The 23,380-nt window shown below is 43.4% G+C and overlaps 1 protein-coding gene across 1 annotated transcript; it reads left to right on the top strand.

Annotated features, from left to right (window-relative positions):
* Positions 1 to 21,590, top strand: LOC311110430 (uncharacterized protein). Its single transcript, XM_084188977.1, has 7 exons — positions 1 to 3,648; positions 13,922 to 14,052; positions 14,230 to 14,403; positions 18,113 to 18,274; positions 18,688 to 18,799; positions 18,928 to 19,055; positions 20,422 to 21,590. Exons 1-7 carry the CDS (start codon positions 3,366 to 3,368, stop codon positions 21,331 to 21,333), a joined length of 1,902 nt encoding a protein of 633 aa, XP_084045103.1. The 5' UTR covers positions 1 to 3,365; the 3' UTR covers positions 21,334 to 21,590.
* Positions 21,591 to 23,380: the final 1,790 nt, after the last annotated feature.

The following is a 23,380-nucleotide window of genomic DNA, read 5'->3' as shown; positions in this document are numbered from 1 at the left end:
GAGAATGACAGGGTGTTGTCTAGGGTCACGCCAAGGTTCTTTGCACTGTGGGAGGGGGACACGGTGGAGTGTTCAACCGTGATGGACCGGCAGGCCTCCCCGGGAGGAAGAGCACCAGCCGATGAAACTGGGTTTGCACAACCCAAGAATTTCTGCACAAACTGTCAGAAACCATCTCAGGGAAGCTCATCTGCGTGCTTGTCGTCTTCACCAGGGTCTTGACCTGACTGCAGTTCGGCGTAATAACTGACTTCAGTGGGCAAATGCTCACTGGCACGCTGGAGAAGTGTGGTCTTCATGGATGAATCCTGGTTTCAACTGTACCAGGCAGATGGTAGACAGCGTGTATGGCTTTGTGTGGGTGAGCGGTTTGCTGATGTCGATGTTGTGAACAGAGTGCTCCGTGGTGGTGGGGTTATGGTATGGACAGGCATAAGCCACGGACAATGAATACAAGTGCATTTTATCGATGTCAATTTGAATGCATAGAGATACAGTGACGAGATCCTGAGGCCCATTTTCGTGCCATTCATCCGCTGCCATCACCTCATGTTTCAGCATGATAATGCATGGCCCCATGCCGCAAGGATCTGTACACAATTCCTGGAAGCTGACCGTTTTACATTTAAGTAATTTAGCACAGGGGTTCAACAAGCACTGTTCATGACAAACTGTTCACACCCCTCTTGTTGTCGGAGATAACATTTTGCAGGTTTAAAGCTTATTTCCTGCAATTCTACACATTTTGTCATGGGGTGCAGAGAACATTTTGCAGTTTTAAAGCAAATGTTCTTGCAATTCTATACATTATGCCATGTCTAATGTGTATTCGTGTGATATTTGAGTGACTCGAACATTACTGCAAAATCTATGGGCTAAAAAACGTTAGCTGGCCTAGTTGATCTGGACATTTCTGACAAGTTATAAATAGCTCTCTAAGGTATGCAATGACTGACATGACGAGGAATAGTGATGATGCACTACCCAATTTCGAAATTTCACCTTGTGCATTCTACTATTACAACTTTCAAAAGTGAGTTGAAAGCGGGACTGAGTTCCGACCCCTCACGCCCCACAGTTTTGGAACCACTGATTTAGCTCACTGGCGCAATTAGGGTTAAGTGCCTTGATCAAGGGCACGTCGACAGATTTATTCACCTAGTCTGCTCGGAGATTCCTTTTGGTTACTGGTCCAACGCACTTAACCTCTAGGCTACCTGCAACAATGACCAAAACATGCTCAAGTCAAGTCCCTCTTAACTGTTGTTTTTTTTTTTTTTTTACAGGGCTCACAAGCTTATCTAGATCTATAATTTGTGGTATGAGATCTTTACAAACAGTCCTTGACCTCAAGCTGTTTTCAGTAAATGGCCTGAAGGCTTCATTCAGGTCTTGTGATGACTGGGTTGAAATATTAAACATGAAGAATGTGAACCTGTACTTGATATTCCAGACTGACTGTAGGTCTCTACAAACTGGGGAGTGTACATTCTTTTAAAGGTCCAATGTAGACATTTCAATATCAAATCATTTCTGGGTAACAATTAGGTACCTTACTGTGGTTGTTTTCAATTAAAACTGTCAAAAATAAACAAAAATAGCTTCTTAGCAAAGAGCAATTTCTCAATTTTGCTAGGACTGTCTGGGAGTGGTCTGAGTGGGGAGGGGAAAACAGAAAATTAGCTGTTATTGGCAGAGAGGTTTAGAACTCTCTTTCTTGGTCTATAGCTCGTTTTCAATTAAACCTCATTAAGGTGTAGAGTGTTCGATTTGCCTGCTGGGGGGCAAGGAGACCCCCAGCTCCACTAAAACCATTGACAACTGCGTGCCATTTTAAGGGATTGTTAAATAAATGTTAACTATTTGGTTGTAATATCATCACCTCTTGAAGAGCATAGTCAGACCTACACATTTATGATTATTCCATGTAAAACTTTGTACAGTTGGCTAAACATATAGTGGTAAGTAGACCCAACCAATGAAGGCCTACCTAGGGAAGTTAGCTAACATGATCCCCTTTTCAACATTGTTTATAAGAGTGTTCAATTACGATTGCTGCTAACATACATGATATAGACTACATTGATTTACATTTACATTTTAGTCATTTAGCAGACGCTCTTATCCAGAGCGACTTACAGTTAGTGAATACATATTTATTTATTTTTTTATACTGGCCCCCCGTGGGAATCAAACCCACAACCCTGGCGTTGCAAACGCCATGCTCTATCAACTGAGTTACATCCCTGCCAGCCATTCCCTCCCCTACCCTGGACGACGCTGGGCCAATTGTGCGCCGCCCATGAGTCTCCCGGTCGCGGCCGGCTGCGACAGAGCCTGGATTCGAACCAGGATCTCTAGTGGAACAGTTAGCACTGCGATGCAGTGCCTTAGACCACTGCGCCACTCAGGAGCTCTATTGATATGATATAGGCTACATTGATTGATGGACCACATCAAATTGGCTAGCTAGATAATAACATCACGTCAAAATGGCTAGTTAGCAAGCTAACTTTCAGGAGGGGGGGGGGGCAAGGAGACCCCCAGCTCCACTAAAACTATTGACATGTGCCGTTTGACATGTGACCCCCCAGCAGCCAAATCAAACATATTGTGACGTTTAATTGAAAAATATCTATTAACTAATTTATAGCATGGTGATGTCACAATGGAAGGCCACAACTCCATCCCACCAAATCAGGCTGAAATTTCAAACAGCTCTTACACCAAAAGGGCATTATCATCATGTTCACAATTACACAGTATTATTCTAACCTCAGTGTGGAAATGTATATAAAACACAGGAAAATCACGTTTTTGACTGCAATGGGCCTTTAACTTCAAAAATATGATTCTGAGATAATTGGCTTTAAAGTTCTGAATCCTCATTGGTTTGAATGGTGTCAACAATTTTTTTTATTGTTTTCTTTTGAACTGAATAATATGAATTGGGGGTATTTAGAGTACTATATAGTTGGAGAACAGAACAAGGCTATACGTCAACTTAATTTTGACAAAAATTGCAGATAGAACCTTAGTCTGAAGCGCTGGTAATGTAATAGCTGTACCGTAATTCAAAGAACAGCGCGCATACCTTTTTCATTTAACCACACCCTTTGAGCTATGACGCCAACAAATATGATCATTTCTCGTCAGTGTGAAAGGAAGTAAACAGTGACCAAGAACCATTTCCACGTTAGCGTTTGTATTGTTGTTATTTAGACGTTTATTAAGACCCTGGAACTCAATATGTCTAATTTAACTGCACAGCATTACATACTTACCTCAGGTAGTCTTTAATTCGCGTTGGAGAGAGGACTTGGTTGATTGATGTTATTTAGCTAGCTAGGTAGCCGCTAACAACAATGGCTAACTGTATGGTTTTTCACACTCAAATAGCCTCCATCATGGAGGTGCTAGCGAATGCAGCCGTGGCAGAGATCTGTAAACTCGTAGATGACGACTATGCTGTGTTCCGTTTGGAAATAACTCAAAGCCAGAAAGAAAACAGGGGATTGCGGCGGAAACTACAGCTACTGGAATTGAAGGTGGCACGGGAGCGCGCAGAGAGGACAGTTAGAGAGCGCGTCTTCGCCAGTCGTCCCAGTAGTGTCAAGATCCTCGACCGATACAGAGGAATGGCAAGAGGTACATTTTTCAGAAGTCGTCCCGTTCCCCTCTGCGCATGTGTTCAGATGTTACCCAGAATTGTGACTTGGTCAGTTTTTAGATGGTATGCAATAGAATGCTTGGTTGTTTAGATTTTTTTCCTGTTTCGGTAAAACTCTGGGTCCTATTCATAGGCTGTGACAAAATATTGTTATAGATAGCTTCCCTTTTCATCTGTGTTATGACCATAGGGATGGGATTTTTTTGTCGGGTCATGTGAATTGGAAACACTTCTGGCCTAAGGTGGATCAAACCCTTTCAAACTACCACAAACCTTGTTATTATTCATTCTGAATCAAATATCAAAAGAGCCAGAGATGACAACTTCAATGGACAACATGCTCTGTAGTTTAGTGAACTACTATAGCAGGGCTGAGCGTTATGCAAAGAATGGTTACAGTGTCTTTAAATATTAATTTCACTCTATACACACAATGTTAAACAGTGGACTTTGAAAAATAAAAATAAATGCAGGTTTGAATGTTGAAAAGTCTTAATTTAATGTCATAAAACCTATTTGTTCATCTGATTACAGTGCTCTTCTGCAATTATTCATTTTGTAATCTTTATGCAAGGCAGGGTTACATTTAACACTATACACAGTAGGCTTTGTAACAGTTTTTTATGTGTAAGTCATAAAACCACTAACCTTGTGTTGTTGTCCTGGTCTCCATCTGTCCCACCAGAGGTTGGTTTCCTGGCGCTCACTGTAGGTACTGATTGTCTGTAAAATCCATATATTCAATCATTAAATCAACTACTTTCTAAAGTTTCATTGAAAATAATATCCCCCTTTTCATGAAGTATTGTGCTGCCATCTTGTTAGAAGGTAACAGATTTATTTTATTATAGTGATTAAGAGTGACTTTCATTGTGTTCCATGCTGTTTAGCGCCCCCTAGTGGAGCTTTCTGGTACTTAGAATTATGTACGAAAACCCGGAAGTAAAGTTGTTATTATGCACGCGACAAGCAGCTAGAAACAACGTTACTGTACAGTTCTTTCAGTGCAACTATTTCTTGTTACGCTTCAGCCTCGGAAAATATTTGTTTGTAAGTTCAATTCAAGCATATTGCAAGTGATGATAATATTGTTTATTGACAGAATTGCTTACTTATCAAAGTTAATTGGTTACATTTACTCACGCAAATTGCATTGACTTTCATGGATGCCGTTAGCTGTATTAGTTTGCTCGTGCGTCATGTAAAAGAAGTGTAAAACATACTATAGTTTGTTACTGTTTCTAGTGTAATATGCTTTGTTATTGTACAGAGGTGTTTGTACATTATTAGAGTAATGAAAGGAGTTGGCTAGTTGTTACTCATAGAGTAATTATCTATTTAGTTGTCGTCATGCCAGATACATGGTAACTTGGCACTTGCTTTGTATTTATGCAACTTCAACTTGAAATGTATAATGTACAGCTACAGTATGTCAATGTGAATTGAATACTAAAGTATATTCTTTTCTGTATTTGCAGTTTCACAACATAAACGTTTTCAATACATTCGTTCAAGAAAAGTCACGCCTTGGAAGTTTTATTGAAGACTCAGTTGTTAGCTATCTGTCTAGTTTTGCACGGGAACGCAACTCAAGGGCAGAATAGTGAAAAAACATCATCACGGCGGGCTCAAGCACAAGAATAATTGCACGTGGTGGTTATGATTCTACGTTCATTAGCCAACAAAGCCTCTGATCCTAGGGATGACCAGCAGTCTACGATGCAGCAACCAGAGGCAAGTGTTCGACAGAAAGAGGAAGAGGAGCGAGTAAGAGAGATGGAGGAGCCTCTTCAGCACATTGAGACCAAGTCTCAGTCTACAAGATCAAGGTCATCAAAACAGTCAAGCAGATCCTCAACGGCGAGTTATGCAGCCATCAAAGCACGTGCCAAGGCGGACGCAGCGCGTGCTAGAGTCTCCTATGCTGAAAAGGAAGCTTCTATGATGAAACAAAAAGCGGAACTGGATGCAAGTTTATATGTTCTCCAAGTTGAGAGAACAGCTGCTGCTGCGTTGGCTGAAGCTATAGCCTTTGAAGAAGCTGTAGAGTCTGAACGCAGAGAGCTCCACAGAGAACTCAACACAGGGACACAGCCCTTAAGTCCAGTCCAACGTACTTGTGAGTATGTGCAACAACATGCTAGGCCCTACTTTGCTGAAATGCCATTTGAAGTAGAGACACAAGAGCTTAGTGTTGACCCAGCTACAGGCCACAATCCAGAAAGTAGCAAACAACGGAGCATGAGCAGAGACTCTCCGTACAAAAGAAATGAAAAGCAGCATGGTGGAAAGGGAAAACAGACCCACTTCCAGTCACCGACACAAAGCTTCCCTGAGTCACAAGTGGCACCAGAACTCACCAAGTACCTCCTGCGCCGTGAGATGGTGAGTTCCGGACTCCTGAAGTTTGATGATCGTCCTGAAAATTATTGGGCATGGAAAGCATCTTTTCTCAATGCGACCAGAGACTTGAATCTATCAGCCAGGGAAGAGTTAGATCTAATTACCAAGTGGCTAGGGGTAGAGTCGTCTGAGCAAGCAAAGAGAATTAGATCTGTCTATATTCTCAATGCAACAGCAGGGCTTAACATGGTCTGGCAACGACTAGAAGAGTGCTATGGTACACCTGAAGTGATCGAGAATGCACTGTTGAAGAAAATTGATGAATTTCCAAAACTGTCTAACAAAGACAATCACAAACTAAGAGAACTGGGTGACATTCTTCTCGAACTGGAGTGTGCTAAAGAAGAAGGGTACCTTCCAGGCCTCGCTTATCTGGACACATCTCGTGGGGTAAACCCTATAGTAGAGAAACTTCCATTCAGTTTACAAGAGAAATGGATAGCACAGGGATCCAAATACAAGGAGGACTATCGGGTAGCATTCCCACCATTCTCGTTTTTCTCGAGATTCATCAGGAACCAGGCGAAAATTAGAAACGACCCCAGCTTCACCCTCTACACCTCAACTACCCAGGTGTCTGTGAAAAGTGAGAAACCTGTCAGGTACAGCAGCAAGACACCTGTGACTGTACACAAAACAGATGTGTCATCTGAGCCCTCAGACCACCAAACCAAACCCAGTAAGACAAAGGTTGAAAGCCCTGACCATCACTGTCCAATACATAACAAGCCTCATCCTCTTAAAAAGTGTCGCGGGTTTAGATACAAAACCCTAGATGAGCGCAAATCATATCTCAAAGAGAATGGCATTTGTTTCCGATGTTGTGGGTCAACTCAGCACAGAGCTAAAGACTGTAAGGTGTCAATCAAGTGCTCCGAGTGTGACAGTGACAGACATCTTGCTGCTCTGCATCCAGGTCCAGCTCCTTCAACGATAGACACCGCTACAGCAGAGAAAGAGCATGGCGGGGAGCAAGGTGAAGATGCTCTTCTATCAGTCACCTCAAAGTGTACCGAGATCTGTGGTGAGGCAGCCAATCCAAGATCATGTTCAAAAATATGCCTAGTCAAAGCTTATCCAGCTGGGAAAAGAGAGAAAGCTGTCAAAATGTATGCAGTGCTTGATGAACAGAGCAACAAATCTCTGGCCAAGACAGAGTTTTTCAATCTCTTCAACATCAATGACAACTCTGCTCCATACACCATGAAGACCTGTTCTGGGGTAACAGAGACTTCAGGCAGGAGAGCCGTCAACTTCATGGTGGAGTCTATAGACGGACACAAGCAGCTCACTCTCCCTACTCTGATAGTCACTCTCCCTACTCTGATAGAGTGTGACATGATGCCAGACGATAGAATGGAGATTCCCTCCCCAGACATTGCGCATCATCATCCCCATCTGCAACCAGTGGCGGACAAAATTCCAGCTGTGGACCCAGACGCTCCCATCCTCCTGCTCTTAGGACGAGACATCTTAAGGGTACACAAGGTACGAGAACAAATCAATGGGCCCCACGACACTCCTTATGCACAGCGACTCGACCTCGGGTGGGTCATCGTGGGTGAAGTTTGTCTGGGAACGGCTCACCGACCAGCCAGTGTTAACGTGTTCAGGACAAACATACTTCAAAATGGTCGCACGTCCTATCTGAGCCCTTGCCCTGACATCATCCAGGTGAAAGAGAACTACAGCAGCGTAGCTCAGCAACACATTTCTCTCTCTACAGGGCACTCGAGAGATCCAAGCACAACTGTAAACACTGACAGCAATCCAGCAGACCATGCAACCAGGCCCATACGAGCCGCACTCTTAAAGCACACCAATTGGTTCTCAGGTCCCCCTTTTCTGGCTCAAGCAAACTCAAGTGAGTCTGAGACCATCAATTTTGACCTTGTAGAGCCTGACGCGGACGCAGAGATTCGGCCAGACGTCACTGCCTTCGTCACTAAGGTTTCTGGAGCTCAATTCGGCTCTCATCGCTTTGAGAGGTTCTCAAACTGGAAAGCTCTCAATCGAGCCACAGCACGACTCATTCATGTTGCCAGATCCTTTCACAAAAGTGCGGACGACAACAACTGCAGAGGCTGGCATCAGTGTAAAAAACCATGCAGTACAAGTGAGTTGTCACAAGCCAAAACAGCAATCATTCACTGTGTGCAACATGAAGCCTTCAAAGAGGAATTCAAATGCCTTGAGAAAGGAAAAGAGTTACCAAAACAAAGTACACTCAAAAAGCTGAACCCAGTGATTGATGAGGATGGGTTGCTGAGGGTGGGAGGCCGATTATCCTCTGCCGACCTGTCACAAGACGAAAAACATCCTCTCATCATCCCACGGACGCATCATGTCGCCACTCTGCTGGTAAGACATTATCACGAGCAAGTGGCTCACCAGGGCCGTCATTTTTCAGATGGAGCTATTCGAGCAGCAGGCTTCTGGATTATTGGGAGCAAACATCTGGTCTCTGGTATCATCCACAAGTGTGTCACCTGCCGTAAGGTTAGAGGAAAGTCAGTTGACCAAAAGATGGCGGACTTACCTGCAGACAGACTCACATCAGAGCCACCATTCACCAGCGTTGGACTTGATGTGTTTGGACCATGGAATGTCATAACTCGTCGCACTAGAGGTGGTAGTGCAGACTCCAAGCGCTGGGCGGTACTCTTTACATGTATGTCTACTAGAGCAGTCCATATTGAGCTCATCGAATCCATGTCCACATCCAGCTTCATCAACGCGCTGAGGCGTTTTTTCTCTATCCGCGGTCCAGCAAAAGTGCTACGCTCTGATCGAGGTACAAACTTTATAGGTGCCTGCAGGGAACTGGGAATCGACACAAATGACTCAGAGTTGACTAAATACCTCTCAGACAAGGGATGTACTTGGATATTTAATCCCCCACACTCGTCTCATATGGGTGGTTCTTGGGAGAGACTCATTGGGGTTGCCAGACGTATCCTTGATGCAATGCTGTTTCATACGGGCTCCACTCGTCTCACACATGAGGTCTTGAGCACTCTTATGTCTGAAGTTATGGCAATAATCAATGCGAGACCCCTAGTGTCAGTGTCAACCGATCCTGACATGCCTGCCATTCTTACACCCTCAATGTTACTGACACAAAAGACCAACGCTACCTCAGCCCCTTCTGGATATTTCCACATGAACGATCTTCATGGAAAACAATGGAAGCAAGTCCAGTGTCTCGCTGACACTTTTTGGAAAAGGTGGAGACAGGAGTACCTGACAACACTGCAGAGACGCAGAAAATGGACAGCAGAAAAGCCAAATGTGAAAGTGGGAGATGTTGTCTTATTGAAAGACAGTCAGACGCACAGAAATGACTGGCCAGTCGGACTTGTGGTCAAAACCTTTCCCAGTACTGACGGAAAGGTCAGGAAAGTAGAACTAAAGGTTGTCAAGCAAGGGATTGCTAAGGTGTTTCTGAGACCAATCTCAGAGATTGTTGTTCTTCTTTCTGAAGCATCCTAGAGGAGAAATATTTTATTTCATAGTGGCACAATCTCATTATACCAGGCGGGGAGTGTGCTGCCATCTTGTTAGAAGGTAACAGATTTATTTTATTATAGTGATTAAGAGTGACTTTCATTGTGTTCCATGCTGTTTAGCGCCCCCTAGTGGAGCTTTCTGGTACTTAGAATTATGTACGAAAACCCGGAAGTAAAGTTGTTATTATGCACGCGACAAGCAGCTAGAAACAACGTTACTGTACAGTTCTTTCAGTGCAACTATTTCTTGTTACGCTTCAGCCTCGGAAAATATTTGTTTGTAAGTTCAATTCAAGCATATTGCAAGTGATGATAATATTGTTTATTGACAGAATTGCTTACTTATCAAAGTTAATTGGTTACATTTACTCACGCAAATTGCATTGACTTTCATGGATGCCGTTAGCTGTATTAGTTTGCTCGTGCGTCATGTAAAAGAAGTGTAAAACATACTATAGTTTGTTACTGTTTCTAGTGTAATATGCTTTGTTATTGTACAGAGGTGTTTGTACATTATTAGAGTAATGAAAGGAGTTGGCTAGTTGTTACTCATAGAGTAATTATCTATTTAGTTGTCGTCATGCCAGATACATGGTAACTTGGCACTTGCTTTGTATTTATGCAACTTCAACTTGAAATGTATAATGTACAGCTACAGTATGTCAATGTGAATTGAATACTAAAGTATATTCTTTTCTGTATTTGCAGTTTCACAACATAAACGTTTTCAATACATTCGTTCAAGAAAAGTCACGCCTTGGAAGTTTTATTGAAGACTCAGTTGTTAGCTATCTGTCTAGTTTTGCACGGGAACGCAACTCAAGGGCAGAATAAGTATATTTAATTGAATATCACTCATTCCATTGCACTCTATTCTAACCAAACCTGCATTACCAGTTCATATCAGTAGGTTGGAACCCGTTCAGGGAACAGAACCGAAAACCGGAAAATAACGAAATTATATTTCATAGGTTTAAAAAGGAACAGAAAGGAGCTATATAATCCAGTACTTTTCTTTGGTTCGAACCGGTTCAGAAATGTATTTTGCTGGTCGGAACGGAATAAAAAAAATAATGGTTCTGTTCAGAATGAAACGATTGGAAAATCCCCCCCACTTCTAAAACCAAAGTTGCACCCCTGGTCTAAATTCATATTAATGTTAGCTGCTGGCTGCATCAACATATCTAGCTAATGTTATCTAGCTAGTCTAGTCTAGCGTTAGTATCTATAGATTTAATCGTTCTACCTAGTTTTAGACAACTAAACTGCTTTTATTAACTGCTTTTATTAACACATGCCCTGTTTTCCATGAAAATGTGTGTTTGCTCTCTCATGAGGCAGGCAGGAGAGGACTGTTTACACTAGATACCACAGCCACAAAGTCAGATTCCACAGAACGGAACGTGAGCGAAGAAAGCGGTAAAGTGCGAGTCAAACAATGTTTAGTGCTATCCGAAATCCTTTGGACATCCCTATCCTAAAGCCCTAACCATTTTAACTTTCAACTTCAATGGGGTAGGGACGTCCCAAGGATCCCTGATAGCAAGGACAGTCAAACAACGAGGTCACAGAGTTTCTAAACCCAGAGGCGCAACATTGCGAGACTTCCGGGAACGCTTGCGAAGCAGACCAAACAGACCAGGCCGGGGTTTGAGGTTTGAGAGGTCGATGAGAGAACAAAAACAACTTTAGATCGAAGTAGTGTCTGCACATGCGCAGTTCGGCGCGAGACGACCGTTAGACCCGATGACATGTTTCTGCGCATGAGTATAGCTAGACAACGTTGCAATGACATCGCCTACAAGCGTGATCGGGGATTTCTATTGGAGAAGCAGTTTCTGCCTATCTTCATACTGTACTGTCTTTGACAAGGTGCTGGTGCAACCAAACTAGTTGTTGAGAGGCGTGGTTGATGAGGCTCTGTAGGCTGTAGCTAGGAGACCTCTGTGACTGACAAGTGAATCCACCTGTCACAGCAAGCGTGGGGGCTACCGCGTCACTAGACAAAACTGAGGAAAACAGGCTGAAATTGGGGGAGGTACTATGTAAACTTGTCCAATAAGAAACACCTGCTTTCTTTTCCGTTGCAAAACATTTTTCTATGACATGAACTAATGAATATGTCTGGTAAACCCATTTGTTGCTGCTGCTTTGAAAGATTGAAAAGTACTGTGGCAAATGTTGTCTCGCCACATGTTTTCCGGCCGGCCCTAGCCTTTTGGGGGCCCTAAGCAAAAGTTTGAAGGCAGAGAAAAAAATGTTTTAGAGTTAATTTCCTGCAATTCTACACATTTTGCCATGGGGCACAGAGAAAATGTTTTCAAAATGCATACTGCCTCCAGATTGCAAAGTGGTGTATGCGGCGCTGATGAAGCCTGCCTTCCGTTGTCACATTTTCGTGAACGGAGTGGTATACCTAATAAACTGGCCGGTGAGTGCCTTCAGAAAGTATTCATACCCCTTGGCTTATTACACATTTTGTTGTGTTACAGCCTGAATTCAAAATGGATTTAATTATACTTTTTTTCTCACCCATCTACACACAATACCCTGTAATGACAAAGTGAAAACATGTTTTTAGAAATGTTAGCAAATGTATTGAAAATGAAATACTAAAATATCTAATTTACATAAGTATTCACACCCCTGAGTCAATACTTTGTAGACTTACCTTTGGCAGCGATGACAGCTGTGAGTCTTTCTGGGTAAGTCTCTAAAAGCTTTCCACACCTGGATTGTGCAACATTTGCCCATTATTCTTTTCAAAATTCTTCGAGCTCTGTCAAATAGGTTGTTGTTGCTAGACAACCATTTTCAGTTCTTCTTGCCATAGATTTTCAAGTAAATTTAACTCAGCCGCTCAGGAACATTCACTGTCTTCTTGGTAAGCAACTCCAGTGTAGATTTGGCCTTGTGTTTTAGGTTATTGTCCTGCTGAAAGGTGAATTCATCTCCCTATGACTGTTGGAAAGCAGACCGAACCAGGTTTTCCTCTAGGATTTTGCCTGTGCTTTGCTCCATTACGTTTCTTTTTTTGTCCTTAATGATTACAATAATTCCCATAACATGATTCAGACACCACTATGCTTGAAAATATGGAGAGTGGTACTCAGTAATGTGTTTTATATTGGATTTGCCCCAAACATAATACTTTATATTCAGGACAAAAAGTTAATTGCTTTGTTGCATGTTTTGGAATATTTTTTATTCTGTACAGGCTTCCTTCTTTTCACTGTCAATTAGCTTAGTATTGTGAAGTAACTACAATGTTGTTGATCCATCCTCAGTTTCACAGCCATTAAACTCTGTAACCGTTTTAAGGTCACCATTGGCCTCATGGTGAAATCCCTGAGCGGTTTCCTTCCTCTCTGGCAACTGAGTTAGGAAGGACACCTGTATCTTTGAAGTGACTGGGTGTATTGATACACCATTCAAAGTGTAATTAATAACTTCACCATACTCAAAGGGCTATTCAATGCCTGCTTTGTTTTTTTCCCCATCTACCAATAGGTGCCCTTCTTTGCGAGGTATTGGAAAACCTCCCTGGTCTTTGTGGTTGAATCTCTGTTTTAAATTCACTGCTCGACTGAGATACCTTACAATTATCTGTATGTGTAGGGTACAGAGATGAGGTAGTCATTCAAAAATCACGTTAAACACTATTATTGCACACAGAGTGAGTCCATGCAACTTATTATGTGACTTATTAAGCAAATTTTTAGGCTTGCCATAACAAAGGGGTTGAATACTTATTGACTCAAGACATTTCAGCATTTCTTTTTAATTTCATTTGTTAAAAAAAAGGAAAAACATAATTCCACTTTGACATTATGGGGTATTGTTTGTAGGCCAGTGACCCCAAAAAGATGGTTGTCCATTTTTAATTCAGGCTGTAACACAACAAAATGTGGAAAAGTCAAGGGGTGTCAATACTTTCTCAAGGCACTCTATACATACATTTCTTTGGGGGGGGGGTCCTAGTAGATGGGGCCCCGAAGCGACTGCTTATGTCACTTATGCCTTGAGCCTGCCCTGATGCACTACTTCCCCTGATTACTTAGCTATTTTACCAGGCAGGTCAATTAAGAACATTCTTCTTACACAAAGACACAATATTATACAATTCACATTATCATATTCTAACCAGATTCCTGATTTACTGAACTTCCTATTCTCATACTCAAAAGAATGTGATGCATGGAACATAATCAATCAATAAATAGTATGTCAAGAAGTTATGAGAAGTGACATCCTTGCCACTTGTGTCAAGTGTACAATATAGCGTGGAGCATTGACAGTACCTAACTTAACCACCCCTTTCCCCAAATCACTCTCTTAGGGGAAGGACATCTCACTGGAGGCCACAGAAGCTTTGTAAAGCCAGCGGGACACAACACATTGAGAGATAACCAACCAATCACTGTTGATGAGGGGAGTGGAACCTCAACCCAGCACGTTATCGTGATAGAGGTTAGTGTCATAATGTAACATTAAAATAACAGTACATCAAATGTGGCCCGTTTATTTCAGAAATGCTCCCCTCAGCTATTCATTTATCTGCAATAGAGGACTTTGTGATACTTCCCTAAGACATTGTTATCCAATTCAACTCATGTACCGATAATAACCCCACTCTTCTTGTGTCAGTCTGCAGATGCAGAGGCTGCAGGTCCTGGGGTCAAGCAGGAGCGGTCTGAAGGGGAGGACACAAGACACAGCAGAGACATCCAGACTGAAGCAGCAGCTGGAGTGGCGCCCCCTGTAGCCACGGAGGACCTCGCCACCGTGCCCCAGGCCAGGACCCGACGCAGTATCACGGAGGTCAGTGGAACGCCGAACGCCGTCCTCAAGTCAGAGACAGACACCAAGACTGTAACTGTAACACACAGGCTCTTACACACAGGATCTGACCACATATCAGACCCAGAGAGACAGGGGCTGGGGCCACTCGGCTGTCCTCCTGCTCCCGGCTCAGAGTATTTACCTGTATTTCACCAGAGCCAGAGGATGGTTCATTCCCGTGGTGATGGTGACGCGTTAGACACTGGTGTTGATGATCCTTCTTGTTCTTACACTACAGAGATGGACCCTGGCAACATGCCCTTGGGTTTAGAGACACAGACTGATCTGTCTAGAGAGGACTGGAACCGGTACAGTAGTAGTGTGTACTCTGAAGGGTGCCTAGATAAGAAAGGGGAGGGTCTGGTCGTAGATGAAGTGACTGTGAAAGTGGAGGGCAACGTTCCTCCCACATGGAATACAGATAGTCACCTAGGAGACAGACACTCACAGGGCAGAGATTTCTTAGATTACAGGGAAAGCTTTGAGACAAATCAAAATGTTTTACACGCGTTCAGGGATCGCGACCCAGTGTCCATGTCGATGGGGCCTTCTGATTCACACGGCCGCGTCCTTTTCGATCAGGTATTGAACTCAAACGACAGGGCTAGAGCCCAGGCTCAGGGAGGGGGAACCACATCAGGCAATAGTAAAGAGAAACAGTTCCTCTGCATGTTCTGTAACAAAGGCTTCAGCTGCCCGCAGAAGGTGGAGATCCACAAGAGGGTCCACACTGGGGAGAAACCCTTCAGCTGTACCCAGTGTCACGTGTGCTTCGCCCAGGCTGGTGACCTGAAGAGGCACCAGAGGGTCCACTCAGGGGAGAAACCCTACAGCTGCCCCCAGTGTGAGAAGCGGTTCTCCCGCCAGGACCAGCTGAAGAGGCACCATATGGTCCACACGGGAGAGAGGCCGTTCGCCTGTACTCACTGCGGGAAGAGGTTCTCAGAGAGGAGCTACCTCAGGATACACCAGCAGAAAAACCATTCCACTCTATAACAGGAAAATATATACATTTTCACGGTTGTCAGCAGAAAAGATCCACAGATGCATTTGGAATAACAAGAGTAACAGATTTCAGTGTTGAATATTCCTGGGTAGAATATTGCATCCAGACATAAGCCTAAAAAGTATTTTACATATTGTGTTTGTACTGTGTAGGATATTTGATGTTCACAAATGCCTATTTCATTACTTCCATTCAACTACAAAATGTTTTTCCCAAGACACTTTCAATGAGAAAATGTATGCAAGTTATAATTTTTTTGTTGAGACCTGTATGTGGTTTTCATATGGTGTATTTAATACTTGTTTAATAAACACAAAATGGGACTTTTTATTCTAAGACTTTCATTGAGACTCTTTAGTCTACATCACATCTGATCTCACCCTATTCTGCATATACCCAACAGCGCTTTATAACCATTATACACGTACTAAATATACCTACACATACCCACACACTAACAAACACCTACTGTACACGTCACAATAGTTTAGTCAGGTTTGTCTGACTTTTGACTTATCATAGCTGACTTATTTTTATCCTTAATTGTTTTTATTAAAAATGTATCTTTTTTTATTTTATTTTTTATTACACTGTCGGGTTTGTCTGATGATGTCTCATATTTACCCACAACATCATATTTATGTCCCCCATGATGGGTTTAACAACAATGAAGTCATTCTGTAACTACAGTATAGGACTCAAACGTAGTGGGGATGGGTAAACACTCCATGTTGAAAGTGTGTTTATTATCTGTGTGTACAGTGGGGGAAAAAAGTATTTAGTCAGCCACCAATTGTGCAAGTTCTCCCACTTAAAAAGATGAGAGAGTCCTGTAATTTTCATCATAAGTACACGTCAACTATGACAGACAAATTGAGAATTTTTTTGTAGGATTTTTAATGAATTTATTTGCAAATTATGGTGGAAAATAAGTATTTGGTCACCTACAAACAAGCAAGATTTCTGGCTCTCACAGACCTGTAACTTCTTCTTTAAGAGGCTCCTCTGTCCTCCACTCGTTACCTGTATTAATGGCACCTGTTTGAACTTGTTATCAGTATAAAAGACACCTGTCCACAACCTCAAACAGTCACACTCTAAACTCCACTATGGCCAAGACCAAAGAGCTGTCAAAGGACACCAGAAACAACATTGTAGACCTGCACCAGGCTGGGAAGACTGAATCTGCAATAGGTAAGCAGCTTGGTTTGAAGAAATCAACTGTGGGAGCAATTATTAGGAAATGGAAGACATACAAGACCACTGATAATCTCCCTCGATCTGGGGCTCCACGCAAGATCTCACCCCGTGGGGTCAAAATTATCACAAGAACGGTGAGCAAAAATCCCAGAACCACACGGGGGGACCTAGTGAATGACCTGCAGAGAGCTGGGACCAAAGTAACAAAGCCTACCATCAGTAACACACTACGCCGCCAGGGATTCAAATCCTGCAGTGCCAGACGTGTCCCCCTGCTTAAGCCAGTACATGTCCAGGCCCGTCTGAAGTTTGCTAGAGTGCATTTGGATGATCCAGAAGAGGATTGGGAGAATGTCATATGGTCAGATGAAACCAAAATAGAACTTTTTGGTAAAAACTCAACTCGTTGTGTTTGGAGGACAAAGAATGCTGAGTTGCATCCAAAGAACACCATACCTACTGTGAAGCATGGGGGTGGAAACATCATGCTTTGGGGCTGTTTTTCTGCAAAGGGACCAGGACGACTGATCCGTGTAAAGGAAAGAATGAATGGGGCCATGTATCGTGAGATTTTGAGTGAAAACCTCCTTCCATCAGCAAGGGCATTGAAGATGAAACGTGGCTGGGTCTTTCAGCATGACAATGATCCCAAACACACCGCCCGGGCAACGAAGGAGTGGCTTCGTAAGAAGCATTTCAAGGTCCTGGAGTGGCCTAGCCAGTCTCCAGATCTCAACCCCATGGAAATTCTTTGGAGGGAGTTGAAAGTCCGTGTTGCCCAGCGACAGCCCCAAAACGCAGTGCTAGCTGTGCCACTAGAGATCCTGGTTCGAATCCAGGCTCTGTCGTAGCCGGCCGCGACCGGGAGACCCATGGGGCGGCGCGCAATTGGCCCAGCGTCGTCCAGGGTAGGGGAGGGAATGGCCGGCAGGGATGTAGCTCAGTAGATAGAGCATGGTGTTTGCAACGCCTGGGTTGTGGGTTCGTTTCCCACAGGGGGTATGAAAAAATAATAATAATAATATGTATGCACTAACTGTAAGTCGCTCTGGATAAGAGCGTCTGCTAAATGACTAAAATGTAAATGTAAAATGAGATCTGCATGGAGGAATGGGCCAAAATACCAGCAACAGTGTGTGAAAACCTTGTTAAGACTTACAGAAAACGTTTGACCTGTGTCATTGCCAACAAAGGGTATATAACAAAGTATTGAGAAACTATTGTTATTGACCAAATACTTATTTTCCACCATCATTTGCAAATAAATACATTAAAAATCCTACAATGTGATTTTCTGGATTCTTTTTTTCTCATTTTGTCTGTCATAGTTGACGTGTACCTATGATGAAAATTACAGGCCTCTCTCATCTTTTTAAGTGGGAGAACTTGCACAATTGGTGGCTGACTAAATACTTTTTTCCCCCACTGTACATACCTGAGGGAGTGTATGTCTGCGTAATCTGTATCACCTGTCTCTTCCAGGAGGAGGAGGGTCCAGAGGTGCTGCTGGTGAAGTTGGAGGGGTGTGAGGAGGGTCTGGGGAACCCTGAGGGGACCATAGTTATGGAGGACAACCAGACTACACCTCCTGAACCCACAGAGGAACCAGCTGAGCAGCACAGGACCACACACAGTCTCACTGAGGTGAGCCCACTGTGAACTACTGTCTGAATGGTATTAGGTCAGGGCCCGTATCCACAAAGCCTCTCAGAGCAGGAGTGCTGATCTAGGATCAGTTTAGCCTTTTAGATTATAATGAATGAGACTATGTAGACAGGTGGGGACCTGATCCTCGATCAGAACTTCTACTCGGACTCTTTGTGGATATGGGCCGAGGTCTTGATGAATTTTGTCTTAAGTGTGGGACCATGAGTTTGAATGATCAAACCATTAAAGAGTGTCAAGTAATTAAATCAAAGTTTTCATAGTATCAAATCAACTTACATGTTTACATAATACTCATAGCAATCCCTCATTGCCCAATCAGAAGATGCTCCATAGCAGGGTGCTATCAGCCTTCTTAATTCCAACATCCTCCCACTCTGTATCTCTTACAGTCAGTAGACATGGAGGATGGGAAGCCAGATCTGCTGCTGGTCAAAGAGGAGACAATAGAGGACGGACCAGAAAACATTGATCTGCTGAGTGGACTAAAGATGGGGGAGCAAGGTAAGGGAGAAATATATATATATATAGCATACAGCAACTTATGTTTGCATACAAAAACACACGTCTTAATGTATGAACTTCAGCAGGTAATTTTTAAAAAATATACATTTTCTAACCTCCTTCTGCAGGTGGTTGGCTGGAGGCTAACAGAGGAGACTGGGCGGCCATCTTGGATTTCCAGACCCTGACCGGTGCAGCTAAGGGCCCAGGGGATGACATCACTGAGCAGACCAGGACCAGAGGCGACATAGTGGAGGTCAGTGGATGGGACAGCGTCCTCAACTCTGGGCTGGGTAATAACACTGTTAACCAAAACCAGAAACAGACAGTTGAACACAAAACAACAACCAAACTTAGTCTCCATGACAACACACTGGCTGAGAACAGGGCGAGGTGTAGATTCGGTCTGCGGGGACTGGAAGCCAAGTTTGTATGCGACAGGAGAGAACAGACACAGACTTGGCTAAAGATGCTCCGTCCTGCTCCTATAGTTGTGATTCAGAGAGACTGATGGCGCCTCAGGTTAACCCCCTAACAGGTGCTGCCTTCAGCCTGCCTTCTATAGGATCTATCAACTGGAACATGGACCCTGCGACAACACAGACACTACCTGGCCTTCATCCTCCACCCACTCTCCTAATGTTAAACCAGACCTCAAACAATGCCAGTGCCTCAACACTAAATGGCTACACAAGCCCACTGACAAATGAGAGTAGTACAGACGGAATCCCGCTTCCCGTTCCAGCTGCACCCAGTGTCACATGTGCTTCGCCCAGGCTGGTCACCTGAAGAGACACCAGAGGGTCCACACATGGGAGAAATCCTACAGCTGTCCCCAGTGTGAGAAGAGGTTCTCCCACCAGCACCAGCTGAAGACGTACCTAAAGGTCCACACGGGCAAGAGGCCGTTTGCCTGTACGCACTGTGGCAAGAGGTTCTACCTCAGGATCCAACAGCAGAAAATGCACACGGCCCATGTATAGAGTATAGTGACATGTAATGTAGTACTAGTTAGTTAGTTTGTAGTTAATTCTATTGGTTTTGGATGTAGTAGGGAACTGGATGAGGTGAGCTGAGGAAAGAATGAGTATGATGAGGCAGAGTAGATGATATGGTGATGGTTGGTGTCTGTAAAAATGCTTCACTGATTAAGTGACAACCCTGACCTGTTGTTTGATGCTGGTGTTTTATAGTGAGAATGATAGTGCCTTAATTCATGTTTACTTGACATAAAGTAGTGAAGATGTGTGTAATGTAATGTTGAACCTTTTCCAAAGTATTCTAACATTCATTTGATCAAAGTAAGGGTACCAGATTTACAGAAAAGGTTACCATAGTGAGAAAGGTTATTCTACTTGTCACGTATCGTTTTGTGCAATAAAAGTACTGTACTTCACGTTATGTTTGTATCATTGCAGACTTAGTTTCCCTTGTCTCAGTCGAACCAAAACATTATACTTCATTCTTGAATCAACACATATGGACCTTTTTTTAAATAATAAACTCCAATGGCTCCATATGGTTAGGTACTTGACTCTGGTTAACATTTTATAATGTCATGTTTCTGTGTGTACACAAAGTGTTTCTTATATAAACTTTTCTGTAAAATTTTGTGTTTACAGTCTGCAGTCCATGAGGACCTGCTGATGTCCGGTGTTGCTGACAGGAGAGACTGGACCTCTGCAGCGACTGGTCAAAAACCCTGGGTCCGGATCAGAACCCTGGATCAGGAGCCGTCGCTCTTCCTTCCCGAGTCGGAACCTGGACCGAACCACAAGGGACAGAGACTCCCCCACAACCACCACACAGAACACAACCAGTGGACAGGAGGACTGAACAACCTCAGTCCTGGTGGTCATCAGAGAGACAGAGGCTCCAGTCAGGGATCCAGTCTGCAGCCCAGACCCTTCTCTTCACAGTCTCAGTACAGGGATGAAGCAGGGCCTGGGGCTGATAGAGATGGACCCTCCTGTTCCTATGATAAAAACACCACAGTATCCATGATGAACAGAGCAGGTCACCCTGGGCCTTCACAGAGAGTGGTGGGAGACCCCCCTGGTGGTAGTCTATCATCAAGTTTGTCTTCTCCTTCAGGGCCTCGTCTAATGCCTAGTGAATGGGTTCATAGGAAGCCTGGGTCTAGCCTTCCTCAGTTACCTCATGGTTACCCCACCAATACAGACAGGGTCAGGATGGGCATTCACCACAAGAGGTACCTAGCCTATAACACAGTACAGAATCCCAACAACACCCAAACAATGGCTAGAGGTCAAGGAGGGAGCTCAAAGACTCTTGCTTCTACCTCCTCTGGTGTCATTGGGTCACAATGTGGGAGGCCGAGCGTTAGGACGGACGCAGACAAGCCATATGCCTGCCCCACGTGTGGGAAGCACTTTGCTGAGGCTAGGTATGTGAAGCAGCACCAGACTGTTCACACCAAGGACAGCTTCAAGTGCAAATTATGTCACAAGAGCTTCTCCTTCCTGAGTAGCCTTATCAGACATAGGAGTGTCCACAATGGGGAAAAATCGTAGCAGTGTGGCTTGAGATGTACACAGGGGATATCTGGGAACCATTCTTTAGCTGACATATTATAATTATCATGTGAAGTGTCTTGGGGTAAGAGGGTAATTAACCACATACCCCTCATTAACCCTTAGTTAACTTTTAATTTGAAACAGGCTTGTGTAAATACCTGTGTTTAGAGAGACAGTAAACCAAGGCTAGAACAAGTATAGTTGAATATTTACCTTACTGAGGTGATGTAGATGGAATAAAGTCATTCATTCTATTTGTTTCTACTCTATTCTTGCGAACAAACTATTCCTTCTAAACAAGTCTGCGCTCATCTTGAAAGATACTGATCATTGGAGGTTTTCAAAGAACAGCGCCCATACCTTTTCCATTTAACCACACCCTTTGAGCTATGACGCCAACCAATAAGATCCTTTCTCTTCATTGTGACGTTAAGTGAACAGTGACCAACAACAATTTTCACGTTATTGCTTTCATTTATTGTTAATTAGACGTTTATTAACACCATGGAACTCAAAATATGACTCATTTAACTGCACAGCATCACATACTTACCCCAGGTAACATTAGTCTTTAATTCCCGTTGGAGACAGGACTTTAACAGATGTTATCTAGGTAACACTAGCTAGCTACAGGTAAATGCCAAAATAAAGGAAACACTTAAGTAAATGAGGGATACAAAGTATATTGAAAGGAAGGCTTCCACACAGGTTCCTGAGTTAATTAAGCAATTAACATCCCTTCATGCTTAGCGTCATGTTGCCCATTATTTTGGCTACCATGCCTAGAAGAAGAGATTTCAGTGACTTTGAAAGACGGGTCTCAAAGGAGCATTGGGAGTTTAAAAGGTGTGTGTGTGTGTCTCAGTCACCAGACCTCAACCCAATTGAACACTTTTCGGGCATTCTGGAGCAGCGCCTGAGACAGCGTTTTCCACCACCATCAACTGGTTTGTGGTGGCCCAACGCCCTATTAAGACACTTTGTTGGTGTTTCCTTTATTTTAGCAGTTACCTGTAGCTGCTAACATTTTACATTTACATCTAACGTTAACTGACAATGGCTATGGTTTTTCACACTCAAATAGCCTCCATTATAGAGGTGCTAGCAATGCAGCCGTGGCAGAGATCTGTAAACTCGTAGATGACGACAATGCAGTGTTTCGTTTGGAAATAACTAAAAGCCAGAAAGAAAACAGGTCATTGCGGAGGAAACTACAGCTACTGGAACTGAAGGTGGCACGGGAGCGCACAGAGAGGACAACGAGAGAGCGCGTCATCGCCAGTCGTCCCAGTAGTGTCAAGGTCGTCGACCCACACAGAGGAATGGCAAGAGGTACTGTACATTTTGCAGAAGACGGAGGCTGCGGTGATTCTTGGTCAGTTTTTGGATATTATGCAATAATTCCCGCAATTACTAAGCTATCTTGCGCAAAGACATATCATATTCAAACCAGATTCTCGATTTACTGCATTTCCTATTATTTACTCATTGAAAACAATATGATGCATGAATCAATCGATCTATAAAAAGTATATCAAGAAGTTATGCAAAGTGTTACCTTTCATCCTGGCTAATTCTAGACGGTGTCAAAACTGTCAATAGTGTACAATATACCATTGAGCATTGACAGTACCTAACCTAACCGCCTCTTTTCCCCCAATCACTCTCAGGTGAAGGACATCTCACTGGAGGCCACAGGAGCTTTGTGATGCCAGGGGACACAATACATGGAGATGACCAACCATTCACTGTTGATGAGGGGATTGGAACTTCAACCCAGCATGTTATTGTGATAGAGGTTAGTGTAATTGTGTTACATTAAAATTACAGTTACTTTGTCAATCAAATTTGACCGGTATTTTTCAGAAAGGCTCCCCTCAGCTATTCACTTGCTTACATGTACATCCTTATTTATCTGCCATAGGGGAGCTTGTGAGACTTCCCTATGAAATAGTTATCCAATTTAACTCATGTTCCGATAATAACCTCCTCTCTTCTTGTCAGTCTGGGGTCAAGCTGGAGAGGTCTGAAGGAGAGGAGGACC

The sequence above is a fragment of the Coregonus lavaretus genome (assembly GCF_964263955.1).
Source record: "Coregonus lavaretus genome assembly, contig: SUPER_35_unloc_5, whole genome shotgun sequence".
NCBI classification, from domain to species: domain Eukaryota; kingdom Metazoa; phylum Chordata; class Actinopteri; order Salmoniformes; family Salmonidae; genus Coregonus; species Coregonus lavaretus.
This window is presented reverse-complemented; position numbering and strand designations above follow the sequence as displayed.